Source organism: Heteronotia binoei, chromosome 5 (genome assembly GCF_032191835.1).
Source record: "Heteronotia binoei isolate CCM8104 ecotype False Entrance Well chromosome 5, APGP_CSIRO_Hbin_v1, whole genome shotgun sequence".
NCBI classification, from domain to species: Eukaryota; Metazoa; Chordata; class Lepidosauria; order Squamata; family Gekkonidae; genus Heteronotia; species Heteronotia binoei.
Genome location: NC_083227.1, coordinates 73,172,437 through 73,193,352, shown reverse-complemented (window position 1 = coordinate 73,193,352; position 20,916 = coordinate 73,172,437). Strand labels below are relative to the sequence as shown.

The window sequence follows — 20,916 nt, the reverse complement described above, 5'->3', positions numbered from 1 at the left end:
TGTACATACCTGCATGGCCAGGTATGGTGACACTGATGTAAGCAAGATAAAAGTAGCTGTGGTACTACGTGGAAGTCCTTTTCTTTGCTTGGGATGATAGGAACAAATGGCTACTCAGACCAGGCCAATCCAGCCTTTACAACTGTTTTCTATCTGTGAGACCTACTACTGCTGTCAAGTCACAAGAATCTGACCTTACATGCAATATTTATAGAAATAATTTTATAAAGGAGTTCACATAATCTTCCGCTACTTTCATCCCAGTTCCAGTAAATCCACATGTGGAAAAGGCTGACTCTTGGCATATGGATGGGGAAGGCAGACAAATAAATGTTCACAATGTTTGGTTCATTGTAGATGTTCACAAGGTTTGGTTCATTGTAGATAATGAAAAGAATAAGTGTATAACAAGGTGGTGGTGGGGAGTTATTGTTTGAATCCAGGCTTGGCTGCATTTAAACTTTGAAGTGATCAGATTTTCTTTAGTGGTAAATGTCTTCAAAATCACACAAAATCTCTTTGGATGGAGGATGGGCTATCAATGGCCACTCATAATGGTTACTCATCATAATGGATACCTACTCGTGCCAGTACCAGAAGCAGTATCCCTTCTTATATGATTTTCTGTGGAGCATGTGCAGGAGGATGTCATTGCAGCCATTCTGTCTGTGGCCTTCCTAGAGGCAGTTTGGTTTTCCACTGTGTGAAGAAAATGCTGTGCTTGATGGGTCTTTGGTCTGATCCTGCATGGTTCTCCTTAAGTTCTTGATGATGAGTCCTTATATACAACTTCCTTTGATGTCTTGAACTTTTGTAGAGGTAGAGACTTTCCTTGACCATGGTCAACTGAATAAGCCGTTCCAAGAACGATTATGTCCCTGCTGCAATGATGGTATCGATTCTCTAGTCCATGTCATATTTGACTGTGAGGCTTATAATGATCATCGAGAAGTACTTCCATTTTCCACGACCATACCTTTTACTGGTAGCCAAAAATTGCAATTCCTTAAGAATCTTCTTAGCGATAGGAACCCTGAGGTTACATACAATTTAGCAAAATTTGGCTGGCTTGCCACAAAAATAAGGAAAACTCTAATAATTCAGTCAGGAAATGGCTAAACACCTTCACCAATCTGTTTGCTGTAACTGCCATGTTGTGTTATATTTGTAGTTTTATAACAGTATTTTATGCCTTTTATGTATGATTTCATGGGCAATCAGTTTTAATTTTGTATGATTTTACTGGCTTAGGCAGTGAATAAACAATTTATTTATTAAGGGAAGAAACAAAGAGGTCTAGACAGGGTTTTTAGTTTGTCCTTGGTTTTAACACTAATTTTACATCTTCAGTGTCAGTGTCTTAAAGTCTGTATTTGTATTTTATGTATATTTTAGGTGGTATCATATTTTAGTGTATAATAATTATTGTATATTTATATCACCTTTTATTGGTTATGAATTGGACTTTTATGAATTGTTTGCTGGTCTATGAACGTTATAAATACTCATATTCATAAATACTCATACTCAACTGAATAAAGACTTTACATCTACTGAACATAGTTTTACTAATTTGGACACCTTTGATTGAACCCAATTTTCTCTATCAGGTCATATTTTGTAAGTGCACCATACTTGCCCTTACTTACTGCTGCTCCGTGAATTTCCGCTGACTTTATTATGTGTTTAACTTTTACTGTTATATTCATTGTAATTTTGGAATTCTGAATAAAGATCCAAGATCAAAAAAAAAGAAAAAGCTGTCACCTAGCAAGACACTTACTCTTTTTCTCTTTCACTTTCTCCTGCCAGTGCATCCTCTCACCAACATTTTGGAACTTTGAATACAATGCCAACACAAGGAACACCTGGTATGAAAACTTAAACCATTATTATCAACAATAATTACTTTAAACAACTGAAATGTTAAATCAACTAAAAGTACATTCAAGGAAAATTGAGTACAGCTTCAGCAGTTTACCTAGCTTGAAGTTTCTCATTTTAATTCATGAGTTGTTTTCAATATATGAAGTGTAAGAAACAGTGTATACAAGACCAGACATGTATACTAATTAATCCAGACTCATTTTCACTCACATTCACTAAAGTGGATTAGATTCCCCACTATATAACTCATGCTACATTAAAAGGTAGGAAAAAAATTACTATGAAAAATTGATGAAAGCATTCTTGTAACAAATTCCTGTTTGTTTATTCCAGATTACTGTCTTCCTTTTCCCAGGGAATTTTGTATAGTATATTTGGGTGTTCATCTCATTTACAAAACCACCCATTCTGTGATGTATCTCTTGCAGTTTTCTGGAAAACAGAATGTATAATACCGATCAGTTTGCTGTAATTGCTTCCACATGGTGATAATACCCCTGTTATGCAGTTGTTGCTGCTGTGAATGCAAAGGTGTTTGCAGCAGCAATGGCACATCCACACAGGAGGATTCTTTGCACTTTCCTTGCTGTTTCTCTCCCACCCTCTGTGCCATCAGAGAACCTTTTGCTAGCTTTTTTAAAAAGTCAGTAGTTGCTATGTTGCAGTATATATTGCAATATAATAATTATAGATGAAAAATAAAGTTGCAAAAAGCCCTCTGGTGGTTGGAGGGTGATAGCCATGAGGGTACAGTGGCAGCAAAATGATGCCGGTGTGTCCAGGAGGTTCAGAATTCAGGCCCTTCACATTCCAGAAGCATAATGGAAATGGAGCTTTTATATAGCATCCCTCACTCCAGTGTTTCCACATCCAGTAAGAGCAGTTTGGTGTAGTGGTTAAGTGCATGGACTCTTATCTGGAGAACCAGGTTTGATTCCCCACACCTCCACTTGCAGCTTCCTGAGTGGCCTTGGGTCAGCCATAGCTCTCGTAGGAGTTGTCCTTGAAAGGGCAACTTCTGGGAAAGCTCTGTCAGCCTCACCTACCTCACAGGGTGTCTGTTGTGGGGGAAGAAGATAAAGGAGATTATAAGCTGCTCTGATTCAGAGAGAAAGGTGAAGTATATGGTCGTCTTCTTTCTTTACACACGACACAACATTTTTTGTGATAAGTCAAATTTAAGAATGCTCCCTGCCTTGCCAGAGGGACTGTCCATTGTTGGTTGGCTTCTCTGCAGTGGCTTCTTTGATGGACTTTTATTACATGTCTGAATTGCATATTATAACATATGCTGTTCAGAAATGCATACTAATACATAAAGAATATCACATAAATCTTTAAACAAATGCAAAAATTATATTGGTATAGGCATAATTATATTGACAAATTAATATTCAATAATTTTAAAAAGCCAGGAACAGGAGCTGCCCCAACAGATGTTGGCAAAAATGTTGGCAGTGCCTTTTGAAGCAGGACACACCTTTCAGATGAAAGGCTAAAGCAATCCAGTTGTACAGAATGGAACACTGAATCAAAGGCAGTTTGAAAATGCACAGAGAAATTGCAGAAGGAAAGTGGAGGGGAAATGAAAGTGTATAGAAGCTTTAAAATAAAGTGTTGTAGTTCAAACCCCAAAATGAGCAAAAAAAAATCATATGAAAACAGCTTACATCATGCAGCTACTGTGAAGAACTGGTTCTGCTTTAAGATCCAAAGCTGAACAGAATATCCACATGGAAGCTACCTGTGTAGTATTGCTTTTGTGTTGTTATTGGAGAGCTTTCAAGAATGTGACTTCTCTTGTACATAATTCTTACAACTGATATTCTGAATATCAACTTTTTATTCCTTTGTTCCTTTGCAGGATGTGGATATATACGCCCTCCGCCTTATCCAGTTCCTGATTCTGGAGGTCAGCCAGTGCAGAGAAACTGGAAGTAAGGTGGACCTGGTTCTTTTAAATGTGCTGTGTGCAGTCTTCTTGACTTTGGGCTTGTGTATTGCAAAGTGTAATGTGGCCGCTTTCTGGGGAAGAAGAACAAAATACTTTGGTAGGAAGAAGTCATGAAAAACAGGGCATGAAAGAAATGAACTCAGATAAGAGTTCCTTATTGCTTAGCTGATTTTATTTCCAGTCTGCAACCTGCTCTGTACAAGACAATAAATAAGTGCCATCAAGTCACAACCAACTTATGATGACCCCAGGAAGAGGTTTTCAAGGCAAGTGAGAAGCAGAGGTGGCTTGCCATTGCCTTCTGCAGAGTCTTCCTTAGCAGTTTCCTATCTAAATACTGGCCTTGCTTAAGCTTCCAAGATATAATGAGATTGGTTTGTAACACACCATTCTGCATCCCAAACCAGACTATATTGTCCCAAAAACAACAGATGCAGTCTGGGGTGCTTTTGAATTTATCTTGGTCACTGGTTTAACTTTATATATCTTTAAGTGCTTCCTGTAATACAAATGATTTTATAGTGTCCCTAATATGTTTTGTATGTTTGTCATATGGTATATCCCATTCTGTCTTGTGCTGTTTCTTGTCATTTTATGCTGTCTTGAAGTTTTCAGTCTGCCTCTCTGAATTCTTTTTAAAACCATTGTGCAATAATGTCTGTAGCTACTAGAGCATTTATCTCTTTTTACTGTTGTGATTTTATGGTTTTAATTTCACTGTATGTATGGCTTTTCCAAGCTGCTGAGTTCATTTTTGTAGAAAGGTGGTATATACCGTATTTTTCGGACCATAAGACGCACTCCCCCCCCCAAAAAAAAAGTGAGGGGGGAAAGTGTGTGCGTCTTATGGTCCAAAGGTACGTACCTTCCGGGGGGGTGCGATCTGCTGCGTCTTCCTCCGATCCGGCGCTTCCCCCGCGCCTGCCTGCCTGGCTCCATCTTCTTCAGGCAAGCGCTGGGATCGCTCCACATGGCCCCACCGCAAACCCAGTGCTTCACAAGCACCGGCTGCGGAGGGGGCAGCATGCTTCCTCCTTGCCTGTGTGCCTAGCTTCAGCTGTGATGTTTAAGCAAGCGCTGGGATCACTCCCTCCTCCCTCCGATCCCACCGCTTGCTTTAAACATCACAGCTGAAGCTAGGCACACAGGCAAGGAGGAAGCACGCTGCCCTCTCCACAGCTGGCGCTCGCAAAGCGCTGGGTTTGCGGAGGGGGCGGGTGCTTCCTCCTTGCCTTTGTGCCTGGCTTCAGCTGTGATGTTTAAAGCAAGTGCTGGGATCGGAGGGCGGAGGGAGTGATCCCAGCGCTTGCTTTAAACATCACAGCTGAAGCTAGGCACACAGGCAAGGAGGAAGCACGCTGCCCCCTCCGCAGCCGGCGCTTGCAAAGTGCTGGGTTTGCAGTGGGGCCACGTGGAGCGATCCCAGCGCTTGCCTGAAGAAGATGGAGCCAGGCCGGCAGGCGCGGGGGAAGCGCCGGATCGGAGGCAGAGGCAGCGGATCGCCCCCCAGGAGGAAGGTGCGTCCTATCCTCCGGAGCGCCTTATGGTGCGAAAAATATGGTACATTTCCTAAAGAAACAGAAACTAAATATTGTGATAGGATGTAGTCCCAGAAAGTACTGTAATGTTAGGCACTTCACTCAACATGGAACAGTGGAAAAGAATGAGTGACAGTGGTAATGGCTTGTGGTGATGGGTTAAGAATATAAGAAGAGCTCTATTGGATCAGACTAAAAGGTCCATCATCCTGTCTCACACAGTGACCAACCAGTTCCTCTGAAGGGCCAACACATGGCATAGAGACCAAGACTTTCTCCTGATGTTGCTTCCTACATAAGAACATAAGAGAAGCCATGTTGGATCAGGCCAATGTCCCATCCAGTTCAACACTCTGTGTCACACAGTGGCCAAAACAACAACAACAGGTGCCATCAGGAGGTCCATCAGTGGGGCCAGGATGCTAGAAGTCCTGTCACTGTTGCCCCTTCCCCCAAACACCAAGAATACAGAGCATCCCTACCCCAGACAGAGAGTTCCAGCAATACGCTGTGGCTAATATCAATGGTGGACCTCTGCTCCATATGTTTATCCAATTCCTCTGAAGTTGTCTATGCTTGTAGCTGCCACCACTTCCTGTGGCAGTGAATTCCATGTGTTAATCCCCCTTTGGGTGAAGAAGTACTTCCTTTATCAGTTCTTACCTGACTGCTCAGCAATTTCATTGAGTGTCCAAGAGTTCTTGTATTGTGAGAAAGGAAGAAAAGTACTTCTTTCTCTTCCTTCTCTATCCCATGCATAATCTTGTAAACCTTGATCATGTCACCCCTCAGTCAACATTTCTCCAAGCTAAAGAGCCCCAAGCATTTTAAAAGAAGATGATACTGGATTTTTACCCTGCCCTATACTCTGAATCTCAGAGCTGCTTACAATTTCTTTTACCTCCCCCCCGCCAACAACAGACACCCTGAGAGGTGGGTCGGGCTGAGAGAGCTCTCACAGAAGCTGCCCTTTCAGGGACAGCTCTGAGATAGCTATGACTGACTCAAGGCCATTCCAGCATATGCAAGTGGAGGAGTGGGGAATCAAACCCGATTCTCCCAGATAAGAATCCACGTACTTAACCACTACAACAAACTTTAACCTTTCTTCATAGGGAAAGTGTTCCAACCCTTTGATCATTCTAGTTGCCCTTTTCTGGACTTTTTCCAATGCTATAATATGTTTTTGAGGTGTAGTGACCAGAATTGTACACAGTACTTCAAATGAGGCCACACAATCAGGTTATACAGGGACATTATGGTATTGCCTGATTTGTTTTCAATTTCCTTCCTATAATAATAATAATAATAATAATAAATTTTATTTGTATCCCGCCCTCCCCACCTAGGCAGGCTCAGGGCGGCTAACAACATTTCATAAAACATACAATAATAAATAAAACATTTAAATTTAACAATATAAAACTTTAGGTTTAACAGCATTAAAAACCAATCAATACAATTAAAATAACTTAGTCTGACAGTGCCGATGGTGTTTGACGCTAGTTCTGTCAGTTTATACATTCTATACAATTTACACAGCGGTATAAGTCTTTTAGAATAAGATCCTTAATTAACAGCCTTCTTCAGCAGTCCGAATATGCAAGTTTAAAGAGGGTAGTCTTGCAGGCCCTGCGGAACTGGTCAAGGTTCCGCAGGGCCCGCACCTCCTCAGGGAGCTGGTTCCATAGGGCAGGGGCCGCGGTTGAAAAGGCCCGTGGTCTGGTGTTCTGTAATTTGATCTCTTTCGGCCCAGGGATAGTCATTAGATTTTTCCCGGCTGACCTCAGTGCTCTCTGGGGTTCATATGGGGAAAGACGGTCTCTCAGGTAGGCGGGTCCTCGGCCATATAAGGCTTTAAAGGTAATGACCAACACTTTGTACCAGACCCGGTATATGATCGGCAGCCAGTGCAGTCCACGTAGCCCCGGCCGTATATATTCCCACTCCGGGAGTCCCAACAACAGCCTGCCCGCCGCGTTCTGCACTAGCTGCAGCTTCCGGGTCCAGCACAAAGGTAGCCCCAAGTAGAGGGCATTACAGTAGTCTAATCTTGAGGTGACCGTTGCATGGATCACTGTTGCGAGGTCCCAGCGCTCAAGGAAAGGGGCCAACTGCCTTGCCCGCCTCAGATGGAAGAATGCTGACTTGGCAGTGGCTGCTATCTGGGCCTCCATCGATAATGAAGGCTCCAGTAAAACACCCAGGCTCTTTACCTGGCGCACTGCTTTCAGTGGCGCACCGTCGAAGGCCGGGAGAGCTATTTCCCTTCCCAGAGCGCAACGACCTACACAAAGGACCTCTGTCTTCGCTGGATTCAACTTCAGCCCACTCAGCCTAATAATTCCCAGCATAGCATTGGCATTTTTTATTGCAGTTGCAACTGTCTTGACATTTTCATTTTTCTACCATGACCCCAAAATCTCTCTCTTGGTCAGTCTCTGCCAGTTCACACCCCATCAATTTGGATTATTAGTTAGGATTTTTTTGCCCCAATGTGCATTACTTTGCACTTGGCAATGCTGGATCTCATTTGCCACATTAATGCCCACTCACCCAGCCTCGACAGAGCCCTTTGTAGTGCCTCAGAATCCTGTTTGGTTCTTACCACCCTGAACAATTTAATGTCATCCACAAACTTAGCCACTTCACTGCTTACTCCAAATTTCAAATCATTAATGAACAAGTTAAAAAGCATCAGACACAGTACTGAGCCCTGCTGTACCCCACTGCTTACCACCCTCCACTGTGAAAATTGCCCATTTATACCCATCCTCTGTTTCCTATTAATTAGCCAGTTTTTGATCCATGTGAGGACTTGTCCTTTTATCCCATGACTATTGAGCTTACTTAGGAGCTTTTGATGAGGAAGCATCTGTTTGGCCTCGTGTTTGTTCACCCCCTCAAAGAACTCTAACAGGTTAGCGAGACAAGATCTTCCCTTGCAGAACGCATGCTGAGTCTTCCCCAATAGTTTGTTCATCAATATGCCTACTAATTCTCTCTTTAATAATGGTATCCACCAACTTTCCCAGTATTGATGTTAGACTGACTGGCCTGTAATTTCCCAGATCTCCTCTGGAACCCTTTTTAAAGATGGGGATGCCATTAGCTACCTTTCAGTCCTCAGAAATGAAGGCAGATTTTTATGAAAGATTACATATTTTTGTCAGGGGATCCACAATTTCACCTTTGAGTTCTTTCAGAACTCTTGGATGTATGCTATCTGGGATTAGTGACATATCAGTTTTTAAATTGTCTATCAGTTGTAGGACCTCCTCTTTTGTCATCTCATTCTGACTCAGGTCTTTCAACACCCCTACTGAAATCAGTGGTTCTGGAGTGGGCAAACACTTCTCATCTTCCACAGATGAGGCAAAAAATGCATTCAGTTTCTCAGCCATTTCCCTATCATCCTTTAGTAGTCCTTTTACCCCTTGCTTATTCAAGGGCTGCACTGCCTCCCTGGCTGATTTTCTACTTCTAATGTATTTGATGAAATTTTTATTGTTGGTCTTTATGTTTTTTGAAATATGCTCTTCATATTCCCTCTTTGGGTGTTTTTACACTGACAGTTTGTGACACTCTATCACCACATTGGAAACTCACCTTTTACATTACCTAAAGTTCTCACAACTGTTTTGCATCGTTGCTGCCCGAAGCATCTACATTTGTTTCAGTGAGATGGGTTCTGGTGCTGCTGCTGCTGCAACGTTTTTCTTGAAACTAGTTTTGATCCGGTCATTTCTTTACAGGCGTTTCAAACTTGTAGAAGTTGTCATGCATTTTAAAAGACTCCTCCAAAAGCCACAAGATGCAGTAATTTGCATGAGAACTGACAGCACTTGAAATTTTTACATATCATTGCTTGTCTCATCTTGTAATTTAAATTTGTATTGTTTTTGCAGTGTTGACATGATTTCCAAGCAATCGTATACATTTAACTAAGCACTGATATTCTGGCTGCCCTCTGATTAGAGACACCCCGCCCCCCCATTGAAATGCTTTCAGCAGGCAATATAAAAGTTTGGCTATGCAAAATGAGCAGAGTAAGTCCACAAATGTAAAAGGAAAATAATTAAAGCGGAATGGTGGCAGGCGATTTGAAGACTCTAAAACTCTGGATCAAACTGAACGTAAAAACACCCTTTGCCTGCTTGATTACAGACTTGCATTTTATTTGCCACAGCCTGTGTTCCCTTTTATTCCTAGCTCTGGGATTCAGAGGCTTAGTGCCTCAGAATGTGGAAGTTCCTCTCAGTCTCTATAGTTAGTAGTCCCTTTTAAAGCAGTTTATTCCTATGGCCATCACTACATCTTCTGGCAGTGAATTCCACATTTTAATCACTTTCTGTGTAAAAAAGTATTTCGTTTTTTCTGTACTGAATCTACTCCCCATCAGCTTCACTGACCCGCAAGTTCTAGCATTTTGGGAGAGGGAGAAAATATTCTCTTTGTCAGATTTCTTGACCCTATGGATAGTTTTATAAACTTCTTATCATATTCCCGCTTTAGTTATCTCATTTCTAAACTGAAAATGTGCCAGACTCTTTAGCCTTTCCTCTGTAAGTTTTCTAGCCCTGCAATGTCCTTTTTGAGATATGGTGAGGCTAGAACTATACATAGTATTCCAATAAGGCTCCATCATAGATTATACAAAGAGTTATAGAGTTATAGAGCTGGAAAGGACCTCCAGGGTCATCTGGTCCAACCCCCTGCACAATGCAGGAAATTCACAAATACCTCCCCCACACCCTTACATCCTGAGAGACCCCTTCTCCATGCCCAGAAGATGGCAAAAAACCTCCAGGATCCCTTGCCAATCTGGCCCGTAGAAAAATTTCTGACTAACCCCAAAGTGTCAGTCAGCATCGTGTTAGAAGAGGCCACAAGAACTAAGCACTGATGCAATCCTTCCTGCCGTCCTTTTCGTAATCTGCCTAATTCACAGAATCAGCATTGCTGTCAGATGGCTAACTAGCCTCTGTTTAAAAACCACCATGGAAGGAGAGCCCACCACCTCCTGAGGAAGCATGTTCCACTAAGGAATCACTGCGTCAGGAAGTTCCAATATTTTCTTGCTTCTTCCTTAGATTTCCCAGCCAACTGCTGGGATAAAAAGTCCAGCTCTGCTGTTTCCAGAATTTTTCCCACCAAGTCCATTCTTGTGGGGATTTCCTGAGATTTCCATCTCTGTGCCAAGAGAATCCTGGCTACTGTATTGAAATACGCCAACAAATGTCTCATTTTTGGAATAGTCGTCAGGAAATATATTTAAAAAAATAGTTCTGGTTTGAATTGAATCTGTGTCTTCATAATCTTCTGTAATAATTCATGAACCATTTTCCAGTAGTCCATCATCTCACATGTCCACCACATACGATAAAAAGAAGCCACCTGTTTAACACATTTCCAACATTTGTTAGACATATTAGTATACACAATTTCTGTGGAGTCATGTACCATCTGTAAAACATCTTATACAGTATTTCTTTAAAAGTTACTGACCTGGTTAATTTAATATTGAACTTCCACAATTACTCCCATTCTTCTAATGTAATATTATGACCCAAATTTTTCACCCATTGGACCATACAATCTTTTACAACTTCATCTTGCATCTTCATCTGTAGTAGGTATGCATAAGATTAGCTTTTCTTGAGGGCCTAGGAAAATTTTTATCAAATGGGTATTCTGTATTAAAGCCTATCATCTTGTCTTTGACGTACCTAGATTCGACTTGCATTCTCAACTACCAATTCATTTTAATGCCCATGTTTTCCAACTCCTCTCCAGTTTTCAGTTGGTTGTCTTTTCCCAACAGGTCATCATATCTATAACTCTGGTTAGGTTTTAAAAGATTTGGATGAGTAATTTCACCCCAATGGCTCTGGTCCAACAGAAAACAATTCTGCACTATCCTCTATATCAGGGGTAGCCAACGGTAGCTCTCCAGATGTTTTTGCCTACAACTCCCATCAGCCCCAGCCAGCATGGCTGATGGCTGAGGCTGATGGGAGTTGTAGGCAAAAAACATCTGGAGAGCTACCATTGGCCACTCTTGCTCTATATGACAGCTTTTTGAATACTTGAAGGTGGTGATCATATCACCTCTCCATCATCTCCTCTCCAGGCTAAACATACCCAGCTCCTTCAACCTTTCCTCATAGGATTTGGTCTCCAGATCCCTCACCATCTTTGTTGCTCTCTTCTGGGCATGTTCCAGTTTATCTATATCCTTCTTAAACTGTTGTGCCCCAAACTGAACACAATACTCTAGATGAAGTCTAACCAGAGCAGAGTAAAGGGATACCATCACTTTGTGTAATCTGGACACAGCCCAAAATCGAATTTGCCTTTTTAGCTACAGCATCACACTGCTGACTCATGTTCAGTGTACAGTCCACTAAGACCCCTAGATTATTTTTGCATATACTACTGCCAAAGCAAGTTTTCCCCATCCTATAATGATGCATTTGATTTTTTTCTACCTAAATGCAGAACTTTACATTTAACCTGGTTAAAATTCATTTTATTTATTTTAGCCCAGCTTTTCAGCCTGTAAAGTTCATCCTGTATCTTGTCTCTGTTTTCTACTGTATTTGCAACCCCTCTCAATTTAGTATCATCTGCAAATTTAATAAACATTCCCTCTATGCCTTCATCCAAAACATCTATAAAGATGCTGAACAAAACAGGTCCCAGGACAGATCCCTGAGGTGCTCCACTTGTCACTCCTCTCCAAGAGAATGAAGAACCATTCACAAACACTCTTGGGGTGTGATCTGTCAACTAGTTACAGCGTTACTGGAATTGCTTCGGTCTCCTTTTTAGATGGGAAAATTAGCAGGAATACACAAATAGAGCTTTTAATGAGCTGGGATCTTTAACCGATAATATGAAGGTCGGGTGCTTAAGAAATGACTCCACACATAAGTGCAAGTTTAAAATGTTTACTTTAAATAATGTAGGTGTTGTGATACAATCACTCTCTTTACACATAAATTATATAGGTACAAAATTATATAGGACAAAAGGAGATTGAGGAAGAATCGCACTGCTACAGCATCAACCCCAAATCAGACTTTTCCCTGCAGCCACTGTGGCCGGATCTGCCTGTCCCGCATTGGTCTTGTCAGCCACCAGCGAACCTGCAGCAGACGTGGACTACTGCACCCTTCTTGAATCTTCGTTCGCGAAGTCAAGCTGAGATATAGGCACACACACAAGACCTAAGAAATAAAGGGGTGAGGAATAGCAGAGAATGATGGGAGACACACAGGGCCATACTACCTCTCCTGAAGAGTGAACGTCTGTGTAGCAAAGGAGACATAAGAGGAGAGCATGCATGACCAGCATGACATGGCCAGTAGATCCCATTACAAAGGGTAACGGGGGGCACAAACTGTATGAAGATGCCTTACAAAATGCACACCATAGTGAGGTTTAGACCTAGTTTATATAGGGGTTTGGAAGGGTGGAGACCCTCCTGTCAATATGGCGACCAGGATGGTCGTTGATGAGATTAATTAACGGATCTCCAGGTGGGTACAATGACAGGGTTGACTTAGTAATGTTTACCCAGCTGGGTGAAAATGCCACAGGGTGTAATTTTGAGAGGTAAATTAATTTAGGGTGATACCCTGAAAAGAGGTAAGCATAGCAGATAGCAGCAGAAATCCAGGTGTCAGACATTGCCAAAGCAGTAGATGAGACAAGGCTTGAGTCACAGCAGGGATGGCCAACGGTAGCTCTCCAGATGTTTTTTGCCTACAACTCCCATCAGCCTCAGCCATTGGCCATGCTGGCTGGGGCTGATGGGAGTTGTAGGCAAAAAACATCTGGAGAGCTACCGTTGGCCACCTCTGAGTTACAGCATGAGTCAGGAAGGTGCCAACCTAATCAGATGGCCAAAGACAGAGACAGGATGTTACTTACCAGTGGAATTCATAATCTAGTCACACATCTGAAAGGGGGAGAGTAAGTAGACCAGGAAACTGCCTCTGTTGCAATCAGAACCAGGCTGCAGCATGTTTCTGTGCTCTTACACAGAGAGGGAGAGAAAGAAGTGTTTTCGCTTGGCCTGTATTCTGACAAGCATCCATTTTGGTATACTGAGTTTGAGGTCCCCTTGGCTCTAGTGGGGTACCCCTAAGAGACAGGAAGTGTCCCATGGTCACAACAGAGCCACCTTATGGTAACAGGATCCAAACCACATTTTACCAGCTAATCAACAAGAATAATATGCGGAACCTAATCCAAAGCCTTACTGAGATCAAGATAAGCAATGTCTACAGCATTCTCCTCATCCAGCAAGGGTAATATTGGCTGTTTTATTCTCAGTCTCTTTCCTAACAATCCCTAGCATAGACTTTGCCTTTTTCACTATTGCAGCATGCTGCATTGACACTTTCATTGAGCTATCCACTACAACCCCAAGATCTTTTTTCCTCTCAGTCGCAGCAAGTTCAAATCCCATTAGTCTATACTTGAAGTTGGAATTTTTTTTTGTCCCAGCAAGCATCTCCTTACATTTACCATCACACTTTTAGACTTGGTAGTACTTTTCTTAGTCTGTGGAATGCTTTCTATTTGGACTGCAATTGGTGTAGTTTTAAATAGCTTCCAAGCATCCTCTAGGGATCTGACTCTCTTACGTTTCCCCTACAGCTTCCTTTTTACTATTCACCTTATGTTTGTAATGTTCCTTCTTTTGAAATCGAATGTGGTAGTTCTGTAGGGGTAACTTTCTATATACCTGCATGCTGAATTTATTTTTTTTAATTTTTAATTTTATATTTTTTATTGGTTTTAACTACAAAGAAAAAAGCAATGCCAAGAATACATAAAAGAGGGGAGGGGCAATTACAGAGTAGGGAAGAAAAACAAAACAGAAAGCAGTACATGTATATCAATTATAGTTCTACCTCCCATTAAGAAAAAATCCAAATCATTCTACCTGCAAATATTAAAATCTCCATATATTTCACCAACCTTTTTATCATTACTAAGAGAATTTTTTTTAATAAACTGATACCAGCAATATGAATCTAAACATTTTTCTTCAACACACATAAGTATATAAAGTTAAAAGATGAAATTTCAAAACCATCTCAACACCATTTTTGTCTAGTTTAACTTAACCCTATTAGAGACACAAATTCAATTATTAATTTATTAAAATCCTTATTAGAATAAACACAAAATTCATACTTTTAACAAATTACCAAAAATACAACTTAATAATTTGTCTATCTCAATCTAAACAATTTCTCCAAAGTAACATTTTAAAAAATAAATTACCAGATTGCAAAACAGTTGTGTTGTCCACCTTTTCAACAGTTAATCCAACCCCTTCTTTAAAATCACCCTTATTCTTTTTAAGTCACATATCTATTCATTATTAATAATTACACACTTAGTTACCCACAAATTGAACAAAAGAAAAGTCAAAACTTATCAATCCTTCTTCCCAAAATTTAAAAACACTTCTAGATTGCTTCATTTTCTATGTACATATTACACTGAAGACAAATCACTTGATGCAGTCCAGACCTTACACTTTGCTTTTTAAAGTCAAATATCGCTTCTTAATCAGGATTTCATATCCAACCTTCCATGAAAAAGGAACATATGGACATATGAAGCTGCCTTATACTGAATCAGACCTTTGGTCCATCAAAGTCAGTACTGTCTTCTCAGACTGGCAGCGGCTCTCCAGGGTCTCAAGCTGAGGTTTTTCACATCTTTTTTTGAGATGCCAGGGATTGAACCTGGGACCTTCTGTTTACCAAGCAGATGCTCTACCACTGAGCCACCGTTCCTCCCCAAATTTGAAAGCCTTCTTCCTAAACGCTTTCCATATCATGATTAGCTGGTCAGGGTGTGCCTTTTCTCAGTGTGATCTGCCCCCCCCCCCCCCCCCCAACAGTGAGATGAAGACTTCAATGCCATTTTTCCCACTCAACATGACTTCACTGAATCTTAACTTCAGGCCTTGATTTTCGGCTGTGACACCGGGATCCATCTTGGTTTTCTTTTGTTTGTTTTGGAGTATATCACTTTTACATTCCGGTTGCACCGACAGCAACAAAATCTCTTTAGCACTCATCTCCTGTGGATTCGCAATTACGCCTTCTTCCAGCAAAAGCGAACCCATTTGTCTTCTAATAAATTGCATTAGTGAGACAAGGTCCTGTTTCAAAGAACTGATTAAAGATAAGATATCTTCTTTGTAAAACAATTCACTAGGCAGTGCCATTTTCTCTGAAAACATTCTCTTAATCCCAGTTGCAAAGTAACTTCAAGATTCTGCTAAATCCACATTCCACAACAGCTCCAGCTGTAATTTCAAATATACTCCTTTCAAATGCAAATAGGTGACAGAGACAGATCTCACCAAAATACATCTCGTTTACGTTCAGATCATATTGCAGCCCAATCACAGTCTTTTTAACATATGTCCAATTATGATCCGGGTCATTTTTATTCTTTGTATTCAGTCCAATTTCGATGATTATCAGTATTTAAGATTGCTCAAAAACTTCTCTCTCTTTTTGAGCCAGCCTCTCATTATTATGCAAACATGACCCATTGCCAGCGATGTGAAAAGTCACTTACTTGTCAAGCAGAATTACCACATTAGGAGTAGAAGGACGCTACTTCAAAGGCGTACTGAGAGAAGCGAAAGTGAGAAAGCAATCGGGTGTTCATTTTTTTCTGCTGATAATATGCCAGCTTTCATGGCTGTGGAGCCTCGGGACGTGCAAAGAACATAGGAGCCACTGTCGGTGGACTCCTAGTCCCATTGCAAAAGCCCCATGCTGAAAGAAAACCCCAACAGGGTTTTCCTGTGGGGGTATTACTTCTGTGACACCCCTCCATCAGCCAGGATCAGAGGTGTTGCAGGAGAGCGATCTGCCGGCAAGATGACGGAGCCCGGACGTCTCTGAATGCTGAACTTAATAGCATTGTGGTTACTGTTCCCAATTAGTGCAACAGTCTCTACATCTCTCAGCAAGTCTTGGGACCCACTCAGAACCAAGTCCAAGATCGTCAACCCTCTAGTTGCCTCTGTGACCAGTTGCTCCAGTGCACAGCCATTTGCGATATCTAGGAATCTCACTGCTACAGCATGACTTGAGCACATGTTTACCCAATCAATGTGAGAGTAGTTGAAGTATCCCAGTATAACAACATCATCTACTTTTGTCACCTCCCTTATTTCCTTCTCCATCTGAAGATCAGCCTCAAGAATTTGATCAGGTGAGTGATAGCACCCCCCCCCCCACTTTTAAGTAACCCTTAGGACCCATAAGAACATAAGAGAAGCCATGTTGGATCAGGCCAACGGCCCATCAAGTCCAACACTCTGTGTCACACAGTGGCAAAAAATGTTATATACACACATACACTGTGGCTAATAGCCACTGATGGACCTGTGCTCCATATTTTTATCTAAACCCCTCTTGAAGGTGGCTATACTTGTGGCCGCCACCACCTCCTGTGGCAGTGAATTCCACATGTTAATCACCCTTTGGGTGAAGAAGTAGTTCCTTTTATCCGTTTTAACCTGTCTGCTCAGCAATTTCATCGAATGCCCACGAGTTCTTGTATTGTGAGAAAGGGAGAAAAGTACTTCTTTCTCTACTTTCTCCATCCCATGCATTATCTTGTAAACCTCTATCATGTCACCCCGCAGTCGACGTTTCTTCAAGCTAAAGAGTCCCAAGCGTTTCAACCTTTCTTCATAGGGAAAGTGCTCCAGCCCTTTAATCATTCTAGTTGCCCTTCTCTGCACCTTCTCTAAAGCTATAATATCCTTTTTGAGGTGCGGTGACCAGAACTGCACACAGTACTCCAAATGAGACCGCACCATCGATTTATACAGGGGCATTATGATACTGGCTGATTTGTTTTCAATTCCCTTCCTAATAATTCCCAGCATGGCATTGGCCTTTTTTATTGCAAACGCACACTGTCTTGACACTTTCAGTGAGTTATCTATCATGACCCCAAGATCTCTCTCTTGATCAGTCTCTGCCAGTTCACACCCCATCAACTTGTATTTGTAGCTGGGATTCTTAGCCCCAATGTGCATTACTTTGCACTTGGCCACATTGAACCGCATCTGCCACGTTGACGCCCACTCACCCAGCCTCAACAGATCCCTTTGGAGTTCCTCACAATCCTCACAATCCTCTCTGGTTCTCACCACCCTGAACAATTTAGTGTCATCCGCAAACTTGGCCACTTCACTGCTCACTCCCAACTCTAAATCATTTATGAACAAGTTAAAGAGCATGGGACCCAGTACCGAGCCCTGTGGCACCCCACTGCTTACCGTCCTCCACTGCGAAGACTGCCCATTTATACTCACTCTCTGCTTCCTATTACCCAGTATTTCTTTCCATATGACTTCTGTTGGGGAGCTAATTCCCTTGATGCTTTCTAACTTATTTGATTCTGTGCCCTCTTTGGTGTACAATGCAACATCTCCCTCAACCCATCCCTCCCTGTACTGCCTATAGAGCTTATACCCAGAAATGACTGTATCCCATAGAGTTCCCCCATTGAGATACCTACTACTGCTTCTGAAATACCTACTATATCTAAATTGTCACTGAACGCAGAGCACACCAGCATATCTATCTTAGTGCACTTGCACATAGACACCTATAATGTGTCTCCTTCTTCAGTAACCTCCGCTTCCCGTAGTCTCCATACATAGCCCTCAGTCATCATCATACCCTTACTCCCAAGTTCTGTTACACTCATCATATCAATATTATCCTGATTGCTTAATCATTCCCTTGGACTGACTTGTCCTGAACTGGAGATCATAAACTACCACAAATTTGTCTTTGAGGTGCTACTGGAGTTTTATTCTTTTTTTCTTCATTTTGTGTCCTTTCTGTAAGATTGCAAGGCATGATGACAGATCTTTTCACTCTGCTCCTGGCACAGTGCTGAGGGCAGGTTTCCCCAGTGTAGTGCTTGTATGTGTCATGGTGCCAACCAACACCAATTTTAGAAAGTGGGTGGGACCAAGTTGGGTGTTTGCCTGGCAAGGCTTCTAATTGGTGACTAGAGATGTGATTGTCTAAAAAGATTTTTTAAAACATTGCTGTAGCAGCTGCTGCCACAGCAGCCCAAGGAATTTAACTTTGTGATTTAAGGTAAGCTGTGGATACCATTTGGTGGCTGGCTTTGTCTCCTGCAGCAGCCATTTTGTGGCTGTGCACACAGGGTGGTGACAGAATTTCAAAGGGGCTTGCAGGCTTGAAAAGTTTGGGGGCTCCTGGCTTAGAGCTATTCTAAGTGCACAATGGAAGTGCAAATATAGTCTCTGAGTTGTCTGTGCTTTTGGTGGAGTAGCTGAAGGACTGGTTTCAGCTCTTATATTTCGTGTCATCATAGAGCTGATGACATAAGGCTGACCAATGGTAGCGTGCATGTAGAGTAAGGCATAGATTGTATTTCTGGACAGACATGTCCAGAATTGTATTCTTGGGTAAATCGTGGGTAGCTCCAACACCATGCCAACTGAGTAGTGTGATTTGGCACTGCCTGTAAGGCTTCAGAGTAGAGTTTTGTACTATCTTGTATATTTATTCTCTTTCTCCCTGGTCCTTTTCCACAGCATTCCTTGCATTTCAGAAAGTGAAGCCCGGGCAGCTTTTCTTGAGTATGCTTCAAGTCACTGCTGTTACAGCAGCACGCCGGCCAGAGAGATGGTGTTCGAAGATCTGCAGGCTTTCAACACTTATCGAGTAAGTAGTTTATTCTCTTCTAGTTCCCTAATTTACTATGCACTGATTGGCTACGTTTATAGGTACTGAACAAATTGTCTTTTGGTGCTGTGCATTGTAGTCTGATGTGTTATCACAGCAGCTTTAAAAAGGAGTTATACAGTGATGGTGGGGGTGGTAACATTGGCAATCATTCCCCTTCTGTTTGTGGAAATTCTTCAGTGACCCAAGCTTACATCTGTCACAAACTTTAAGTGAGCTTTTACCCCTCACTACAGACCTCCTGCTGGTCTATAGTAGAAGTCATACTTGTTGAACACATGGGCTTGTGGTAAAGATCCCTGAGGATGCTTTCAGCATCCTAGAAGCATTGTACAAACCCTAATTTTAATTCTTGCAGATTTTGTTCATTGTACTGTTCATGGCTTCTTTCTGTTCCTCTTTAGCTCTAGTTCTTCTCATTTTTGGTTCTGTTTTTTCCTCCCACATTCCATACTAAAGTGTGTGAGGAGGGGATGCTCTCCTTAGGGCCTATGTAATGTTCATCTTAGTCCTGTCAACCAGAAATATGCTAGGATCTCTATGTTCAAAACTGATTTACTAGACATATGTAAGTCGAATTCCTATAGAGACTGTGAGTCTTTCCGCCTCCAAATTTGAAATTACCCAGAGAGCTACCATTTGGCCCACTGTAGGAACCTGCACACAAAAGTTTCTCCAGTGAGGTACTTCCTTTTTCTTTCTCTTTCCTTTCTTCTTTGTTTCTCTGTCTGTCCCACCCAGTTGTTTAAATGAGTAGGGGTTGCTGACCCAACCTCGGGAAATGAGGAACCAACAAAAATCCTTCATTACTTTACATCAGATTATGAAAGCAAACAAACTGCTTTATTTCACTTTTATGGGGAAATGGTCAGGTAGATATTAGCTTTAAACTTAGCAGGTGAACAGGCAATAGGAATGAGGTAACTTTATATAACTATAGAGTGTTTGCCACAAGTAAGTTATACAAAGTGATGTTTAAAACTGTGGAGAAAGATCTCTTGGCAGTCTCTGCTTAAATGAACAGGCATAAACTTTTTGTCTCAAAAATACTAAGTTTGTGAAGGCAGGAACACATACACAAGTTCCAGTAGTCCTTATTAAAGTCATTATAGGGACCACCCCCTTTCCCTAGGAGCTATTTCCCTAAGGGAAGGACTACTGGTCCCACTTGCCTAATTCAGGATCCTCGTTGATCCTTCATTCTGCTTTACTGACTCAAGTGAACAAACTGCCACTCTCAACTATAGAATTTCATTCCAACTCCCTATCAATCAAGGTCCTCAGACTGGTCAACAAATGGTTAATGTATTACACTGCTCTGAATCTTGATTGAGAGGGGGTTCAAATGAAATTCTACTATTAGTTCAGTTAAGAAGACTGATGTGTAATATATGTGCTACTATACAAAATATTTGTAAAGCTGAAAAATGAATCCACAATGCTGGATCTTGTGATCTGTCAGCACAAAGCAACGATGTCTTCCAGTTTTTTAAATCTGCTTTATGCTGATGAATCACAGGGTCCAACATTATGAATTTATTTTTCAACAATTCAAATATTTTGTATACTTGCACAAATATTGGACAAAATATTTGTCTATTGTTTTTTTAGCATGTATCACACTTGAATTATTTCATATGATGTACTTTTTATGTTCTTTGATGTTAACTTTGTGATCATTGTATCCTATGATATGATCAAATGGCATTTCACTTCATAAGAAGTTAGATAATGCAATAGAAGT

General features: G+C 41.5%; 1 protein-coding gene across 2 annotated transcripts in view; it reads left to right on the top strand.

Moving 5' to 3' along the window:
* LOC132572496 (protein SSUH2 homolog) overlaps positions 1-20,916 on the top strand; it is a 44,124-nt gene that overhangs the window by 1,848 nt on the left and 21,360 nt on the right. For both annotated transcript variants that reach the window (XM_060239609.1, XM_060239610.1), the window contains exons 2-4: positions 1,813-1,871; positions 3,752-3,824; positions 19,022-19,151. In XM_060239609.1, coding sequence (XP_060095592.1) covers positions 1,813-1,871; positions 3,752-3,824; positions 19,022-19,151 — 262 coding nt within the window. The remainder of the gene's footprint in view (positions 1-1,812; positions 1,872-3,751; positions 3,825-19,021; positions 19,152-20,916) is intronic.